The sequence below is a fragment of the Mya arenaria genome, chromosome 15 (genome assembly GCF_026914265.1).
Source record: "Mya arenaria isolate MELC-2E11 chromosome 15, ASM2691426v1".
NCBI lineage: Eukaryota > Metazoa > Mollusca > Bivalvia > Myida > Myidae > Mya > Mya arenaria.
The window spans coordinates 194,638-212,303 of NC_069136.1; the positions used below are offsets into that span (position 1 = coordinate 194,638).

The 17,666-nt window shown below is 33.6% G+C and overlaps 1 protein-coding gene across 3 annotated transcripts in view; it reads left to right on the plus strand.

The window, feature by feature from the left end:
• Positions 1 to 17,666, plus strand: part of LOC128220619 (myosin, essential light chain, adductor muscle-like) — a 44,020-nt gene that overhangs the window by 14,569 nt on the left and 11,785 nt on the right. For all 3 annotated transcript variants that reach the window (XM_052929089.1, XM_052929090.1, XM_052929088.1), the window contains exon 2: positions 12,840 to 12,986. In XM_052929089.1, coding sequence (XP_052785049.1) covers positions 12,840 to 12,986 — 147 coding nt within the window. The remainder of the gene's footprint in view (positions 1 to 12,839; positions 12,987 to 17,666) is intronic.

The window sequence follows — 17,666 nt, forward strand, 5'->3', positions numbered from 1 at the left end:
CTTAACAATATCCACAAATGGGTGCTGTTTGGTGCTGATTCCAATTGGATGGGTGATGTTGGGTTTCATTCCCATTGGAGGGATAATGTTAGATATTGGTTCCATTTGAATGGGTGATGTTGGGTGTTGATTCCAACTGAATGGATGATGTTGGATGTTGACTCGAATTGGATGATTGTTTTGGTTTTGATTTCAATTGCTTGGATGATGTTGGGTGCTATTTCCAGTTTGATGGATGATGTTGGGTGCTAATTCCTGTTTGATGGATGATGCTGGTTGCTAATTCCTGTTTGATGGATGATGTTGGGTGCTAATTCCTGTCTGATGGATGATGTTGGGTGCTAATTCCTGTTTGATGGATGATGTTGGGTGCTAATTTCAGTCTGATGGATGATGTTGGGCGCTAATTCTAGTTTGATGGATGATGTTTGATGCTAATTCCAGTTTGATGGATTATGTTGGGCGCTAATTGCAATTGCACGGATGATGCAGGGCGCTAATTTCAATTGCACGGATGATGCTGGGCGCCAATGTCAATTGCACGGATGATGCAGGGCGCTAAATTCAATTGCGCGGATGATGCTGGGCGCTAACTTCAATTGCACGGATAATGCTGGGCGGTTATTTCAATTGCACGGATGATGCTGGGCGCTAATTTCAATTGCACGGATGATGCTTGGCGCTAATTTCAATTGCATGGATGAAGTTTGGCGCTAATTTCAATAGCACGGATGATGCTGGGCATTAATTTCAATTGCATGGATGATGTTGGGTGCTAATTTTAATTGCACGGATGATGTTAGGCGCTGATTTCAATTGCACGGATGATGCTGGGCGCTAATTTCAATTGCACGGATGATGCTGGGTGCTAATTTTAATTGCACGGATGATGTTGGGTGCTAATTTTAATTGCACGGATGATGTTGGGCGCTAATTTCGAATTGGATGGATGATGCTGGGCGCTAATTTCAATTGCACAGATGATGCTTGGTGCTTATTTCAATTGCACGGATGATGCTGGCCGCTAAGTTCAATTGCACATATGATGCTGGGCGCTAACTTCAATTGCACGGATGATGGTGGGTGCTAATTTCAATTACACGGATGATGCTGGGTGCTAATTCGAATTGGATGGATGATGCTGGGTGCTAATTCGAATTGGATGGATGGTGTTTGGTGTTGATTCTAATTGGATGACTGATGTTTGGTGTTGATTCTTATTGAACTGATGATGTTGGATGTTGAAACCATTGATGAACATGCTTATTGGCGGTTTATGTTTTGTCCAAGTGTTTAAATTTTAAACATGTTTAAATAAGTATATTTTTAATTCTTAAGTATTTTTATTACTTTCACAACATCGATCTGCAAAGAAGTTGCTCTTGTAATGTGTGCTTAATACATAATAAACATTTAGAAGAATAACATCTTATAAAATATGTTTTAACGTATCTTTGATAACTTACTAAGCCAACCAGGGTTTTAAGAAAAGGATTGCAATTAGCTAAACATGCATAGAAACATTGTGCGACTTGAAATTAAACGTCAATTGATATAAAAGTGACTTTTCCATACATACTCAAGGTTTGCTGGCGAGAACGCCTATTACAATGTAACAAATCTTCATGTATCGCTTTTGTTAGCAGCACGCCTTCGCTCCTTATCATCAATGCTAGGGTTAGTTCATTAAATACCTTGTTTCCATCTTAAAGAACTTGATGGATTAAGTTTATTTAAAAAAGGACATGGTTTGAATTCTACAGGTAAGTATAACAGTGTATAAACCTCAAAACAAATAGTTAAATTACTGAACAATGCAGCAATTAGTTGAACGCATATCAAAACAGTGTAATTGTCAGCGGTTCCAGGATTTGGAGTCCATAAATCAGCCAACTGCTTAATGAAGAACATTCTTAGTTGAGAGAAAGTAATTAAGATGAACGTCCAGAACATGTGTGAACCATCAGATACGAACGATTTCGATTCTAAAATAACAGTTTGTGTCATTGCCACTGTCTAATTCAACTGAAATCAGCTTTCATCTAAAAATGTTCTTTATAGCAGACATGACATGCTACTGGCAATATAGTTTCTATTTGTTTTGTTAATGCCGAATTTCGAGATAAAATCATTTCCATCATGGCTAAATCCATCCTAATATTGTTTCAAAGGTAAGGCAAAAGTTAAGAAAGGCAAACATTAAAAAACTATTGTTGTTTAGTATGATACGGGACTCCATATGAACCAACGCCTAATCAAACCAAATTCAAATGTCAATGCAGCTCCAATGTCGCTACGTTTTCACCATTTCAAATCGCCCATTTCACATTTTGGTGATAATTACGTGTTCATATACCTTAGAAGCGGTTTTAAACAAGGATCAAAATAATGCTTAAACTGTCGGAGACTTCATTAAAATGTTTGTGAAATGGAGATAATTAAACATGCCAGCACATAAACAGATTTTGTAAACATACGTAGTAGAGTTCACATCGCTAGGGTATACATCACTTATTTAGCAGTATGATTAATTGAAAAAAATACAACCGAAGTATAATGTTTAAATTATTTGCGTTTCAATGTTTACTTCGTGGCGCGAGAGTTCAAATATTTATTTTTGCGGTAATTGAAGCACATGCTATTTTGCACACGTCGATTGAATTAAGCTCGTTGAGACTGTTCTGTAATAACATCAACAAATGCCACTGAAACCACTTTTACCTGCAAGCAAAAAGTAATCTTAATGGATAAGCCAAATAAAATGCAACCAAAGTAGCTCAAAGTCAATAGATACAACACTGAGTAGGACAAAATTATCCCAAATTTTATATTTGATAAAAAAGAATTGCTATACAAAATTATTCACTTTTTATGTAAGATTCATATCCCTGTTGACTTAACAATATCCATAAATAATTGCATGATCAAATTACCTGCTGTACAAAAAATCCAATATTTCAAACATGTTAAATTCATGCTGGAAAAATGCACACTATTTCTTGCATTATCAAAATCCGATGGACAAAATATCTACCAGTTTATGCATGATCACCATTCAAGCTGGACAGAATTATCGACTAACCTATGCATGCTCAAAATTCAAGCCTCCAATTGTATAAAAAGTTGATAAGTTGTCCAATGGTTATCTTTTGGCCAGTTTGCACATTAAAATGGTTCTACTGGTGAATATTGATATATTAAATATATGTTGACCAAACCAAAGAGTGAATCAGTTTTATACCATTGCCTGTTGCTGGTCCTAATTATCCACTATTTCATGCACAGGGTAGCAAAAAACACCATTTCATGCATAGATAGCATAGCAAAAATCATGCGAGACAAAATTAACTACCATGTCATGTTCTAGATAAAGAAATTCTAAGCTGAACAGATGAACAACATGTCGTACGCTATTTAACTAGACGTGATGACATGTTTGAAACTGTAATGCAATTATATGCAGCTTGAACGATTTACTTCTTGAAAACAAATCTTGGAAATATCATAACAATGAATTACATATTAAAGATGCACTATTACTCCCAAATAAGATTTAACACATTGATGACAATTGTTTTAATATAGCCAAAAGGATGAACAAATGTCGAAAACAATAGTTGTTATGAAGGAAAACGAGTTCAATTTAAAATTGTGCAGAAAACACGGTATTTCTACCTTATGAGACCATAGTAAATCGCAGTAAATATTTAGCATTCACCAATCATTTAATATTTTGCGTTTTAAACTATTAAAGACACAATTATGATATTGTTAATAGTAATTAATATTTTCCACAAATGCATTATTTAGTTAGTAGTTGAGCGTGTATCACTCAAAATTTATGTTTGTTTTACATGCGTATATATTGATTTTGAATAAGAGTGTCACTTTAAGGAGTAAGGCAAGAAAAGTTAGTGTGTAGGATTCTGATTTAGCGATGGTTTTACCCCTATTTTGACAGTATATTTACTCAGTAATAAATAAATGAGTGTACGTATATTCAAGCATGTTCAATTTATACGTGTGTTCGCATTCATTAAGCTCGCGCCCTTTAATCAATCATTTTTATAAACGCTCGCATACTTTGAAAATTTCGAGTAAATAGACCTTTCATTCAAAAAAATGTTTATATAATTTGTATCATGATCTTTGTATACGTTTTAGTGCTAAAGGCATACACATGTATATCAATATTAAGAATCACTTGCTATGTAAGAACTGAATTAAAAACTTACTCCGCAGAAACTAAATTTCCAACAGCGATTTCCCGGTACGTAATGTTGCTCGTGATATGTTTATCAAGATGAATGGATTTCAAAGTTCTATATTTGTGCACTAATCTTCTTTCATTGATTAATTTGCTCAGAATGAAGTTAGAAACTTTGTAGTATTAAATTATATTCGAATTTGTTTCAATCAAAACGAACTATTATTATACTTTAATTTATTCTTATTCGAATGATGACTTCTAGTATGCATAACGTCGGGCACTAAATATTCACGCCACCAGCGGCTATTTAACAACCGCTCTAGGTAAGAGATAAAGTTGTTGTTTTATTCATTTTATTTGTTGTCTAATATATTGCATGATTTAAACATAAAAAATATACTCCGGAAAATCCGTATTACACACTGCATTTACTGATTCCGTTTTACACAGTAGCCTGGTGCACATGCACAAATCAATGTCGCTATTTGTACGCATCAGAAATAGCACATTTGTCGTCGATTTTGTAAAAGGATTTCTTTTTCGATTTCAGATATTACATTAAAAGGTCTGAAATTAAAAAGGATTACTATGTTAGTTGGTTTATGTGTGTGGTTATATCACTTCTCGTTACATGCGTAAAGATACACAGCATTCGTATGATATAACCCTTACGCAAGAAAGTTAAAAATGAAATGTAATGAAAAAAACACACCAAAAGCCACCAATACATAGTATAACATTGCATAGCATGGCATTTGAATTACGAACTGTAGTTGACTTTAAGGGTCTTTCGCAATGCAAAATGTGTTTGTTAGTTTTAAAGTACAATGTTTTTGAAAAGTAAAACATATATTCTATGCAACGGTGTTGGCGTAATAAAAAGTTGCACAGAGACTACTATATTCGAGTTTGGCCCAAAATACATTTGCCTTGTTTTCGAGGCAGTATTTCGACAATACTAAAATGTATTGTGACATAACTATCCAGATAACCAAATCAACAATGTGTTTAAGTTCTTGACGATGTATTTTTAAATAAGATAGATACTCAATAAAATACTGCAACTGAATTGACTATATTCCCTTCTGGATGCAAAACGTCAAGTATCGTGTTTAAAATGAAAGCAATCAGCCGATTCAGCCTCAATACAGTGTTGATTGGGAATCTGATATATATTGACACAACACACATAGATTTTGTAGAAAGAATATACCGAAAAAATGCAATTGCTTTTTTTCCAAAACTCTGATACAATCTTCTTTCTTGCAATTTGCAACTCCTGGTTACGCATGTTGCAAAGGTTGTATGTTTTATACTTGCGAAATATTTAAGAAATGGGGTAAAACGAACATTTTATGTTTTGGTCCTTAAAACCAATTTTTACTCATTGGAAGCCCCCTAAACGGTCATCATTGAATGATGATATACAACACAAATGGAGATATTAAATAATATTAAACACTATTTTATATAGTGCAATAAATAGAAACTTGAAAAGGCCTTCAGGCGTTCAACCTAAATTTGGATTTTATCTGGGTCAAACGCTTTTAAATACTGTATGTCTGGGTCAAAATAAGTTTGCATAAATTCTTTACATGATACCGTGTCAGAAATTATTTTTGGATGGAAAAGTGGAGTAAAATTGCCATCGAAATTATTTGCATTCGATTTTTAGATCTTTATTATAATAAAAAGCTATATTGGTGCGGTTTAAAGATCAAAGTGTTACAAGCCATGGCATTTCTATTGATAATTTATGCGTTGAACGTGCCAGCTAAGAAAACATGTTTTATTGCATTGAACATTCTTAATTTGCTTAAAATACAACAAACAGTTTATAAACCTATAAAGTATTAGAAGTTGACAAGTTTAATTACAAAACCAATATAATAAAAAAGGGAAACGCATAAATGCAACAGTTCGGTTGTAACTGCCAATTAGACAACGACATTGCATATAACAACATCGGCTCTAGACTGTGGAATCAATATATTAGTAAAACTGCTCAATTTAAAAAAAATAAAGCACTCATAAACGAATTTCGTTTCTAAGATTATAGTTTGTGTCATTGCCACTGTCAACATTTTATAGCAAGCATGACATGCTACTAGGTAATCTGCAGTTTCTATTTGTTTTATTTACGCCGAGTGTCATGGTCATATCTAAGAAGCGGTTCTAAAAGCAGGAATATGAAAGCAATGCTGAAAATGACGGAGAGCTCACTGAAATGTTTGCTAAATGGAGGCTATCAAACTCGCCAGCATGTCGACGGAATTTGTAAACATAAATTGCACAGTTTATACCGCTAAGATAAACAAAACTCATCTATCAGAATGATTACTTCCAAAATATATTTTCAACTTAAGTAGACTGTTATAGCGTTTTAATATTTAATATTCGTGGCGCGTGAGTCCAAATATTTATTTTCGCGGTAATTGAGGTACACTTGATTTTACACTCGTCGATTGAATTGAACTTGTAATACAAAATATACTCAGAGTGTTCTACGATAGCATCATCATATTTCACTCAAGCCAATTATACTTGCGATAAGCCATTACGAGTGAAAAGAAAGTATCTCAATGTAAATCTCTACGACACTAAGTAGAAATGAGAGTAGAAAAAAACTAATTCTACCGGACAAAAACATCCACGATTTAATGTTTGATCAAAATCCTGCTGCACAAATTGACCACAATATCATGCAATGATTAACAAAATCCCTGCTGATATAAAATAGCCACCATTTCATTCAAAGATGATTAAAATCCCTGCTACACAAAATGATTCACCGTTTCATGTATGCTCAAACTCCTTGTTGATAAAAACCAGCCACCTGCATTTCATTCAAGGATGATTAAAATCCCTGTTTCACAATATGATTCACCATTTTATGCAAGCTAAAAATCCCTGCTGGACAAGATAATCTACAATTTCATGTACAGATGACGAAATTTCCTGCTGAATAAACTGATCCCCCAGTTCATGCACAGGTTAACAAAATTCGCCAGTTCATGCATACATGAACAAAATCACTGCTTGACAAAATTAACTACCGTTTCATGTATAGATAAACAAAGTTCCAACTTAACAAAATTAACTCCCATGCCATGCAATTATGAACAAAATGGCTGCTGGACAAAATTAAATACCATTTCGTGCATTGATTGACACATTCCAAGCGGTACAAAGGTATCCACCATTTTAGTCACAGATGAACAAAATCTCACGTTTTTAAACCAGACTTCATGAAAAGTTTAAATTTTTATGCAATAATATGTAGTTTCAACGACTAACTTCTGGACATCAAATCTCTGAAATTGATTAAAAAGGGTGAACAGCATATAAAGGAGAGGGGTGTGAGCGGGGGTGGCGGTGGGGGTCTGCCTTTTTAATAAATGTTGATGGGGTGCTCTTCGCCAACTTTGACATCATGTGACCCAAATTATGATACGAAGTTACTTACATCGTATTTAATCGTGCACTTTAATCAACCATTTTTATATACGCTCATACACTTTGATACTTCGAAGTAAATAGTCACATTTCTAACAGATAAATCATTTGTTTCATAATTATCTATACGTTTAAGTGTTAAAAACCTTAATCTTATTATTGGAAGTGAACTGCTAGATAAGAGAAAATAATTAGTTTTATCTGCCGAAAAGATGTTCCGCACAGCAATGAACAGGTACTTTTAAGCTGCACGTGTTATGTTTATATCAACATAACTGTTAAGATAAATTGATTTCATTGCTCTATGTTAGCGCGTTCAGCCGCCTTTTTATTGATTTATTGGATCAGAATGAAGTTAAAAAACTTCCAACTTCTTATTCTTGTCTTCTTCAACTCGAAATTGTTTTTTCATACACACACGTGCACGCACGCACCAACGCACACACGTATGCACCCAAAAACACACACGCACAGACACACACACACACGACAAACAAGATTTTTTTAGAGTTAAACAAACATCCCATGCAATTGGTTTAGGTGTAATGTTGAAGCAAGTTGAGCAAGAAGATTTAATCAGATTTTGACCAAAAGCCTATGTCTTGTTTTCCAATAAGTATGAACCAATATTTAAATAACGTTTATAATAATAAAGAAACGTTGATGGTTACATAGTCTTAGATATGTTGACACAAAAAGAAACTTCTGTTGTACAAAGTCTTTCTTTTTTCGTTCAATTTTCTCAAATCCTTATTACAAGTGTTACAATAGATGTATGCATTATGTTTGCGAACTATTTGATTTACACAACTGAAGAAAGAACAACGAACACCTTAAATTTTGATTTTGTCATTCAATTCAACTTTTATCCTGTGGAAGCCCCGAAACCAGTTATTTTTTAAGTATGCACAAACATCTTTAAGAAAAAATGCCATACAACATCATTGCAAACAATCGTGTATTAATACTTAGTTGTGTTTTCGCATTGGCAACGTCAGTGAAAAAAATATTTCGGGCGTTTAACTTTACGGTGGATCTGGGTTAAGAAGGCAACTCCAATGCTGTTTGTCAGGATGAATACGTTTGCATAAAATCGAGTCAGAACATTTTGTTTGATAGAAAAGAGGAATAAATTTGCTATCAAAACTTATTGGCAAACGTCATGTAAGAACTTACGTTTAATTTCAATGAAAGAGGGCAATGGGTTGAAATGGAAAAAAAATGTTGTTGTTTTTATGTTAAATTGAATTTGTTTTATCCAACTTAAATTTCTTTTAAATATCTATTGATATTATTTGCAAATACCCAATGCCATTGCATTTGTTAGTTCTACGAGCAGCAGGTGTAATCCTCATATTTCAGTTATTGCTTACCTAATTGTATTTCAAAAACTTTGTGAGAAGAATTTTAACATGCATGTTTCCTGGATCAAATAAATCGCACTGCAGAAAAGACAAGAAAAACGTCCCCTGGTAATTGCAAAGCAATAAATGGTGTTGACATGTTATGTGTTTTGTGGTAATTGCATTGGTCTTAATATCGGACACAGCCACATTATTAGTATCAACTATCGTTTGAATCGTTTTCGGGGAGCGATTTACGGATGAACGATCATAGACATAATGTATACTTGGCCAGATGCTGCTAGATTGAACGTGTTCGAATGTGAACCTATGAGTAAGAACGCCCTGGCAGATACCAGCCCGACGGTGGTCGTAATTTTAGTACATCGAAAGCCAACAAACGCTTGTTTAAATGGTTATCGTACACAAATAAAGAAATTGAATTAAATTGCAGATCATAAAGTACGAGGCTTAATTAATAATTTCAACTTCCGTGGCTGTTTCAAGGTCCGTCTACTGCCACTCATCCAGTTCTCACTCCCTACGTCAGAATTTGCGTTAACAATGTTTAAGCCAATGAGGTTGTATTCTTATCAGTGATTGTTTAAACTCGTTCGCTACGCTCATATCGTTCTTTCTTAATCATTAAGATTTTACTTCATGTAATCAAACTATTTCTTACCAGAGGCAGGTTTCATTACAATTTCATCATTTTACTGTTTGCTTAATAACACAGTCTGTATTCAGCTATTTCATTCCAATGGTAGGCTCCTTAGTTGTCGTCTTATTTTGATTTTTTCCTTTTAAACTAAAGTTTATAAAACATAATTTGAAGCTCATCTAGGCAGTACGATTGGACCTATACTTAACTTTGTTGGTCTTTACACAGTGACTGTCCTCTGTTTGAGGGTTTTCCAGATAGCAATGTGATAATGACGACTATACCCTTCTATAAACGTTTTCGAACTATCACTATGAGATCACATGAAATTAAATATAGTTTTGCCACTGCAGGTGTTTCTCATGCGTACTGATACGGCTCATACTGTCACGTGATCATAATATTATTAAATGAAAAAATGAAGTAAAAATAGACGTCAACAGAAGCAAGCAATAACTATCTTAAGCCTAAACAAGTGTCGGTGAGCACGATTTTAAACAACAAGGTTCAAAGTAATCAATCACAAGTCTAGCTCATTTCAAGGAAGAGCATTAATCGTGTGCAAAATTACTAGATTATGTTAAGGAAAAGGCAAACTGTCTTGACTAACCCTTTATATCGTCACCAAACTGGTTAACATCATGTAGGTTGCTTAAATCTATTGTTGACAGGTCGAATGGCAACTGGTGAACATTGTACTTAAACATATAAGTTTGTGGAGCACTAGAACTAGAATTACTTATATCATGATATTTGAAAGAAATTCTGCTATTTATTTGCATGACTTCATTTCGGTACATCGATCTTCCGCATAAGTATAAGTTTTTTAATGACATGGGGAACTGAAAATGGCGTCAAACTAAATATGCTTTTAGTGACGTTATTTCAAGCATCTCTAAAGTCTCTAAAAATAAATCTTTATGGCCTTGTATTAAAACAAATACTGTCATTATGGTTTACTTAAGATAGGTTATTCTTATGTAAAATAGTGTTGTACAGATAACGCTATCGCAGTTTTGTTTTCCTTTACTTATTTTAATTGCCAATTAAGCCCAAAAGCTGACTTCATAATATCTGTTCGGTTTAACTTTCAGATAAAAACATCTATTCATTAAATTCATTAAGTGTTTGAAGAATTCGTTTGGTATTTCGACATTAAAAAAACTGATTTGATATAAAAAAAAAACACATTTCGTGGGCTATTTAAAAAAAAAACGGTACGCAAATAAATCCTTTATCAAAATAATATAAGATAATGATTTCTTAGCGGACACATTTATATTATTCGCTTCTGCGTTCGTGAAAACGAACATGTTTAATATCGTTTGATCTGATCAGTGCATCTACTCCCGCTATGCACATCCCGCTATGCGCCTCAGATCAGTATTCGTTGAGTATCACGAAGTTAACGATTTTCACGGATATGGACCACAGCCAGATAGGGTTTGACTTGAAAACCTTGGTAAACAGCGACACAGACGCCATTTTACGAACAAAATAATGAACAGACTCGCAAAAAACATGATTGAAAGGCAAAGCATGCAGAGAATTAACGTTTTTATATGTCTGTGTTCAATTTTAATGTTTTCCTACATGAAACATTCTATAAAAAGCCTTTTTTGTTGAACAACTTGCATTTATAACAGAACTTGTGAAAACAATGTCGACATTGAAATAAAATCGGATGGAATTAATAACTCGATACACTATAATCGTCATTTCTTTCAAATGGTTTACGGTTTCTGTTTTAGAAAAGCCATGAGTAACACACATGCTGACTACGGATGCGGACAGCGTGTAGATGTCATACGGCTTTAACACCGCACTGAATACCCTAGTGCTTTCAGCGCTTTGATTCTAATTTGATTAAAATGTATATATTCAGCGTCGTTAAGCGGAGTATTCATGAGCCAAAAAGTCATTAGTAATGTTTTTAGGATCATTGGAGTATTTAGAATAACATTGTTTGGGTAAGAAGATAAATAAGTGAAAAATGTCGAAACAAAAGAAGATTATTTCGTATTAGATTGAGAAAGAAACAAATCAGCGAAGGTAATACCTGTATTACAGGTGCCTTGTTTCGAATAATTACGTGAAAGAAGTAATCTACTTTAAATTATATTCTCATTATATGAAATAAACTTCTGAGGAATATTTGATTTAGTTAAATTAAACTCGTGTACTTAAGTCAGACTGGTGTAATGAGAAAATGACTTCAAAATGTTACGTTTAGACCGTTGATGAGATTTCTAATACATACACTAACCTTGGAGTATAATTATACTTACTGCACACATTGTTTCGACTGAAGCAAATTTAAAACTAACTAAAAGTGACTTCGAGCTTAAGAACCTAGTTGGGAAAGTAAATACAGCGGCTTGTAAATGTTGTGATCTCCGGTATTAATGGTTGTAATGCATGCATAGATGATGTAATAATTTACTCCGACACATGTAATGACTATCTTCAGAATATCTGGACTTTCTTCGATCCACTCGCAAAAGCCAAGTTGACATCAATTTTGTAAACAAGTGTTTTTTGTCAAGCAACTGTACCATTTTAGGTCTTACTGAGGGACGGGGGTCAAGTCAAACCTTTACATTTAAAGGTCAATGCTATCCCGCGTTTTCCTTTGCATAAATGTAAAAGACAATTGATGCATTTTCTTGTATGAATGGTAATTACAGGAAACTCTTTAATAACTTGTCAGTAATTGCAGAACATCTTACAAAATTGAATAAAAATATTTAACTTCAGTTCATTTTCATTTACATTGCGTTTGATCAATAAAAAGGTATGCTCAAGAGTACACCAGTTACGTTGGCACCAGATTATGACCAAAATAAAAAATTATATTAGCTGTAGATGTCAGCAACAGTTATGCATTTGCTGTATTGAAATAAGATGACACTTACGGGGTTGAACATCGAGTTTGTCACTTTTTTAAAAAGTTAAACAAACGTCAGAGAGGATATTCACTACAAAGCAAACATTTTGAAGTTGGTTTAACTTCTTCCCTGCACATTATCACGAAGTCAGTGTTTCTATTTGTGAGTCAGCGAGCCTGCCAGTACACAAGAAAATACTTCTTTCGCAAACAATTTTAATCAATTTTATTAGTAGATATTTGACAGCCTCCTTAGTATTTGTATTTTACATATCTTTCCAGATGTTCGTGAGGTTTTTGACCTATTCGACTTCTGGGACGGACGGGACGGATTGATAGGTGCGGAAAAGGTTGGCGACCTCTTGCGATGTCTCGGTCTAAACCCAACAAAGTCGCTCGTCAAAAAAATGGGGGGCACGGAAAAACCTGGTAGGTGTTTTGAATATAAGATTAGATATGTTTGTACAACACGATGAACAAAGGTGAACAAAGACCAAATGGAATCCATGTATCCATGTATTTTAATATTGCCCTCGACTTATGTCACTCGTGGACAAAATGAACAAATTTATATCAGTGGATTATAAATATGCAAATGCGACATGCTCAAGACTGTGTGCTGAAATAACTGAGGTATCCTCACACACTTTCCGTTCCATTCGACATTACATATCTATACTCACAAATCATAGAAGGCCGAAAACCAGTCAACGCTTGAAGCGCTTTGATTATAAAGGTTGTTTGTATGTTCTTACACAATTAAATGGTTTGATGAAACAGAGTCGCAAACCCATTGATTGTGTGTGAGTACATACTTAATCACTTTACCATCTTAATAACAAATGTCCTGTAAGTGCCGATTTCAGGCTATTTTTAACATAAAAATCATGAAAATGAATAAATAAAATTAACAACAAAAAATGATTATCGGATAAAATGAAATATCATTAATTCAATTAAAACATTTTGGTTTGATATCTTACAAATCTCCAAAACATTCCATGTTTTTTTCCGGGTGTTCCAGGTTAATTTCCGGGGTTATGCCCTTGTCCAAATCTGATAATCCAGATGCTATTTTAACCGATAGAAACCGATATTTCCCACCTTTGCCATAATGTTAACACAGTAATAAACATGTATCTATTTTCATTCAGTACGTGTTTATCTTGAAATAATTTGCTTAATATGCTTTTTAAAGTGCAGTTTTGAAACTTGTCGATATTGAAATAATTGCGTGTATTTTAATTGCTTAATGACGCAAAACGCAGCTTATTCCCACTGTATTAGCTGCATATTATTTTATGAATATTCTTTGCAGTGTTACTTTATTAAAGCAATCTCACGCAGAACGCAGCAATTTTAACAGCGCTGGGTTTGAAAAGCTCATAAAATGAAATGTTCAAACTATTGTGTCGGTCTGCCGATGGCAAATTCCGATTAACAATTATAAGACGGTAACAGATTAAAATACATAAACAGATCACTCCGGCGCCTCGCAGACACATGATTATGTCTTAGATCCCTAGTCAATATATGCACAATTTAGATATTGTTGAAATGTTAGTATATGGTTAATACTTAACAAGTGCATAAATGCTGCACCCTTATTGAATATTGCTAGTGTCGTATCTTTAACTTCATCCTCGGTGATGCTTTAATTAATGCATGTGCATAATAAGTTATGGGCTAGGTAGCTTCGCTCTCAGCCGAATATGGTATCTCCTGCGCCCCATTTATCTCATATTGGGTCACCTAGTTACCCCGTAAAGTATATGTTGCGTCGACAACCTGTTCACATCGATGAAGTTATAGGAATGTTCATTTATTCATCGGATTTGAAAAAAACCTTCATTTTGGTATGATATAAAGATAAGTGGCCTAATATGGAAAAATATGGGGTCACCACGGTACCTGTCTTTGACCAATGGCTTTTCTTCATTCATGTTGAAAGGCGTGATATATTATTCCATTATAAAAGTACTTTGCACACTTGTTGCATTCTTAAGGTCGACGTCAATGCCTTTGACTTCCTCGGACATAGTCGTCATTTCGCGTAAACAATAAAAATAAACTTTAAAAGTCAGACGACTGTTACTTCCACAGAGATAAAATACCAATCAGAAATGAATACAGCACGATACATCGTACTTAAAATATGCATGTACTGTTACAACGGTTTTATATAAAAGACAGCATTTTACTCAATACTGTCAAAACCAAACTTAGATAATGAACTGGATTGAAATGGATAGAACACCAGAAATTAGTTTTGCGGTTTTGCTACGTTATACATAAAGTGATATATAACGCCACGTGAATTTTATAAAACATGTCAAGAAACTATCTTAAACTTACGTAAGCTTATATATTAAACGCCCAATACTAGTCAATGAAATGTTTCATAAGTTGGCGTACACACATAGGCGTTTCTCACAAGTTACGTTTTGTTAGTTATACAGCTCAGTGACGTTTTTCACAAGTCAATGATAGACACGTGGTCGGATTCAAAAACTACTATGAATGCATCAGTTTTGTAACAGTTAATGGACATGTACTTTGATGGCATTTGTGTGTATCCAAATTCGCCTTTACCAACTAGGAAGCCACATTTTATCGATTAATAAACGTCAAAAAGAGAACAAAATAACAGCATACATATTTCTGAATGATAGTATATAAATCAATGTATAATTTCGTACACCAAATGATATCTTTTTATAATATGTGACGTCGTCGGCCAAAGTTGAGTCAAGACCCAAATATCACGGAATTTCTCATATCTCAACCTAAATTTCAACCCCTTTTATCACATAAAACCAAAGAATGATTCAAAGTCTCTGTTTTATCTTCCTTCTTGGTCTTAAGGTATTAGCCGCGTAATACACACTTTTTTAAAAGCTTTAGCCGACAACATAGTTATAATCACGGTACACTATGGGACTTTTATTATCCAAATTTTGAAGATTATTTACCGCGAATTAAAAATTGTCTATATTTGAATTATTTTCGCATTATCAGAGATTATAAAATAACCACAACAGTTTCTGGTAAAATAAACTTCAGTTAACAGAAAACTAAAGTTCAAACGAACACATTATTGATACACATCGAAAAAAATCATTTTGATTGATCTTATGATTCTTCGGAAAAGAGCAGTTTTTCGATGTTTGAAAATATATAGCAGTTTTATAAAATTCATAAAAAATAGTTAACTATAAGGCAAGCTGCTGAAATCATTTTAGATATTATCTATGATGTCTATTGAACAATTTTAAAGACAATTTATGATAGTGTACCGTCCAGTTTTGAAGAAAATATACATAATGTCATGTTACCATACATTTTTATAGCTAATAAAATGCTTAAAAATCAACCTTTTTCTTGTAAAAAAATATAAAGCTTAATTGGACTTATTCATAAAATGTACTCTTTCAAATAAATGAATTTTACTTATGATACTTACTCAGAATACAGAGTTTAAAACAAATGAGTGTACTTTTAAACTAAAATATGTGAAGAAACAAGAACACTAAGTGGACTCGCCCCTCCAAAAATATCAGAGTGAAAGTTCTCAACTAATGTTTTTTTTAATATTATAACATGTAAACAATCTCTGTGGGTAATTGGATGTATATCTGTTTTATTTTGTCATTGGTATTCTAACAATTAGTTTTTTTCACAATAATTCTTCACTCTTCAACATTTGAAGTTTGGTCTGTTCCCATGCTTTGTACCTGTAGTGTGTGCACAAATGATAACTACTCAATGCTGATTTGGTTTTCATCCCCCTTCAGGTACTTTACCCATCTAGAATGTTTAGTGCTGTAAAGGAAAAAAGTTGTACTTTAAAGCCTTTCTAACTAATTAGTATAAATAATTATACTGCCATACATATACAAAATAAAATATAAACAGTTTAATATTTCTCGACATTATTTTGAAAAAACAACAACAAGCTGATACATACATGTATATATATAAAGAAATAAAATTCATCATCATCATCATCATCATCATCATCATCATCATCATCATCATCATCACCACCACCACCACCTCCACCACCACCACCACCACCACCACCACTTCACCACCACCACCACCACCACCACCACCACCACTTGATTATTGAATACAGTAGGTTTATAAAAACAAAAACCAAGTCAAATATGTTTTATATGAAATACTCACATCATCTCGATCAGATGCGACTGCCTTGTGGATGGACATGGCTGTCAAATCCGCTCTCAAGGATCCAACATAGTATTTAATGCAGGCTGGAATTCTTCATAACTCAGTGTTGTTGACTAAGTAATATTCATTTTCCTGCCTGGAAGAAATTAGACTTCTGATTAACAACCAGCAGAAACTACCACCGTAAAATACAAATGCACAAGTATTATACATTCTGCACTAATATCTGTTTTAGCCAAGAGTAAGGGTTGGTAGGCACAAATGTGTAGTTGTTGTGCATATGGTTGATAATGATTCACAACAGTATGGGGTTTTAACGAGACCTACACCAAGCCAATGAATGTAAATAGTGTTCTAGCAGATGCGGCTTCAAGCCCCAAACCACATACAACTTTTTTTCACAGGCTAATTTTGAAAATATGCATTTTGTAAACAAATAACGTTTATGTACATGTATTGTGGTATGTTAGAAATAGGTCACGTTCAAAAACACATCATTTTTAAACAAAATTTTAAGTCTAATATTTTTCTAAGATAAAACAATCAATTTAAAGATTACATACTCATATTATATCTTAAACATAAGTTATGTACATAAGTACATATAAAAATATGTAACATGTACATAAGTACATGTATAATATGAACATGCTGTCTAAACATTTAGCTAATAAAAATGATTTAAGAATTCCAAAGATAAATTAAAAAACGAACTTTTTTGAACACATCAACGTACAAAACTGCTCAAGGATACTTACATTCAGAGCCCTTTGATACGAATATCCCAGTTCCATGCCGATTGTTGAAAGTTCGTTTTTTCGAGAGAAAATCTTCTCTTACGCGTATATTTCACTTATAATCCATGTTTAACTGTAATGACTCAACTTGTTAGATGTATCGTAATCAACTGTCAGC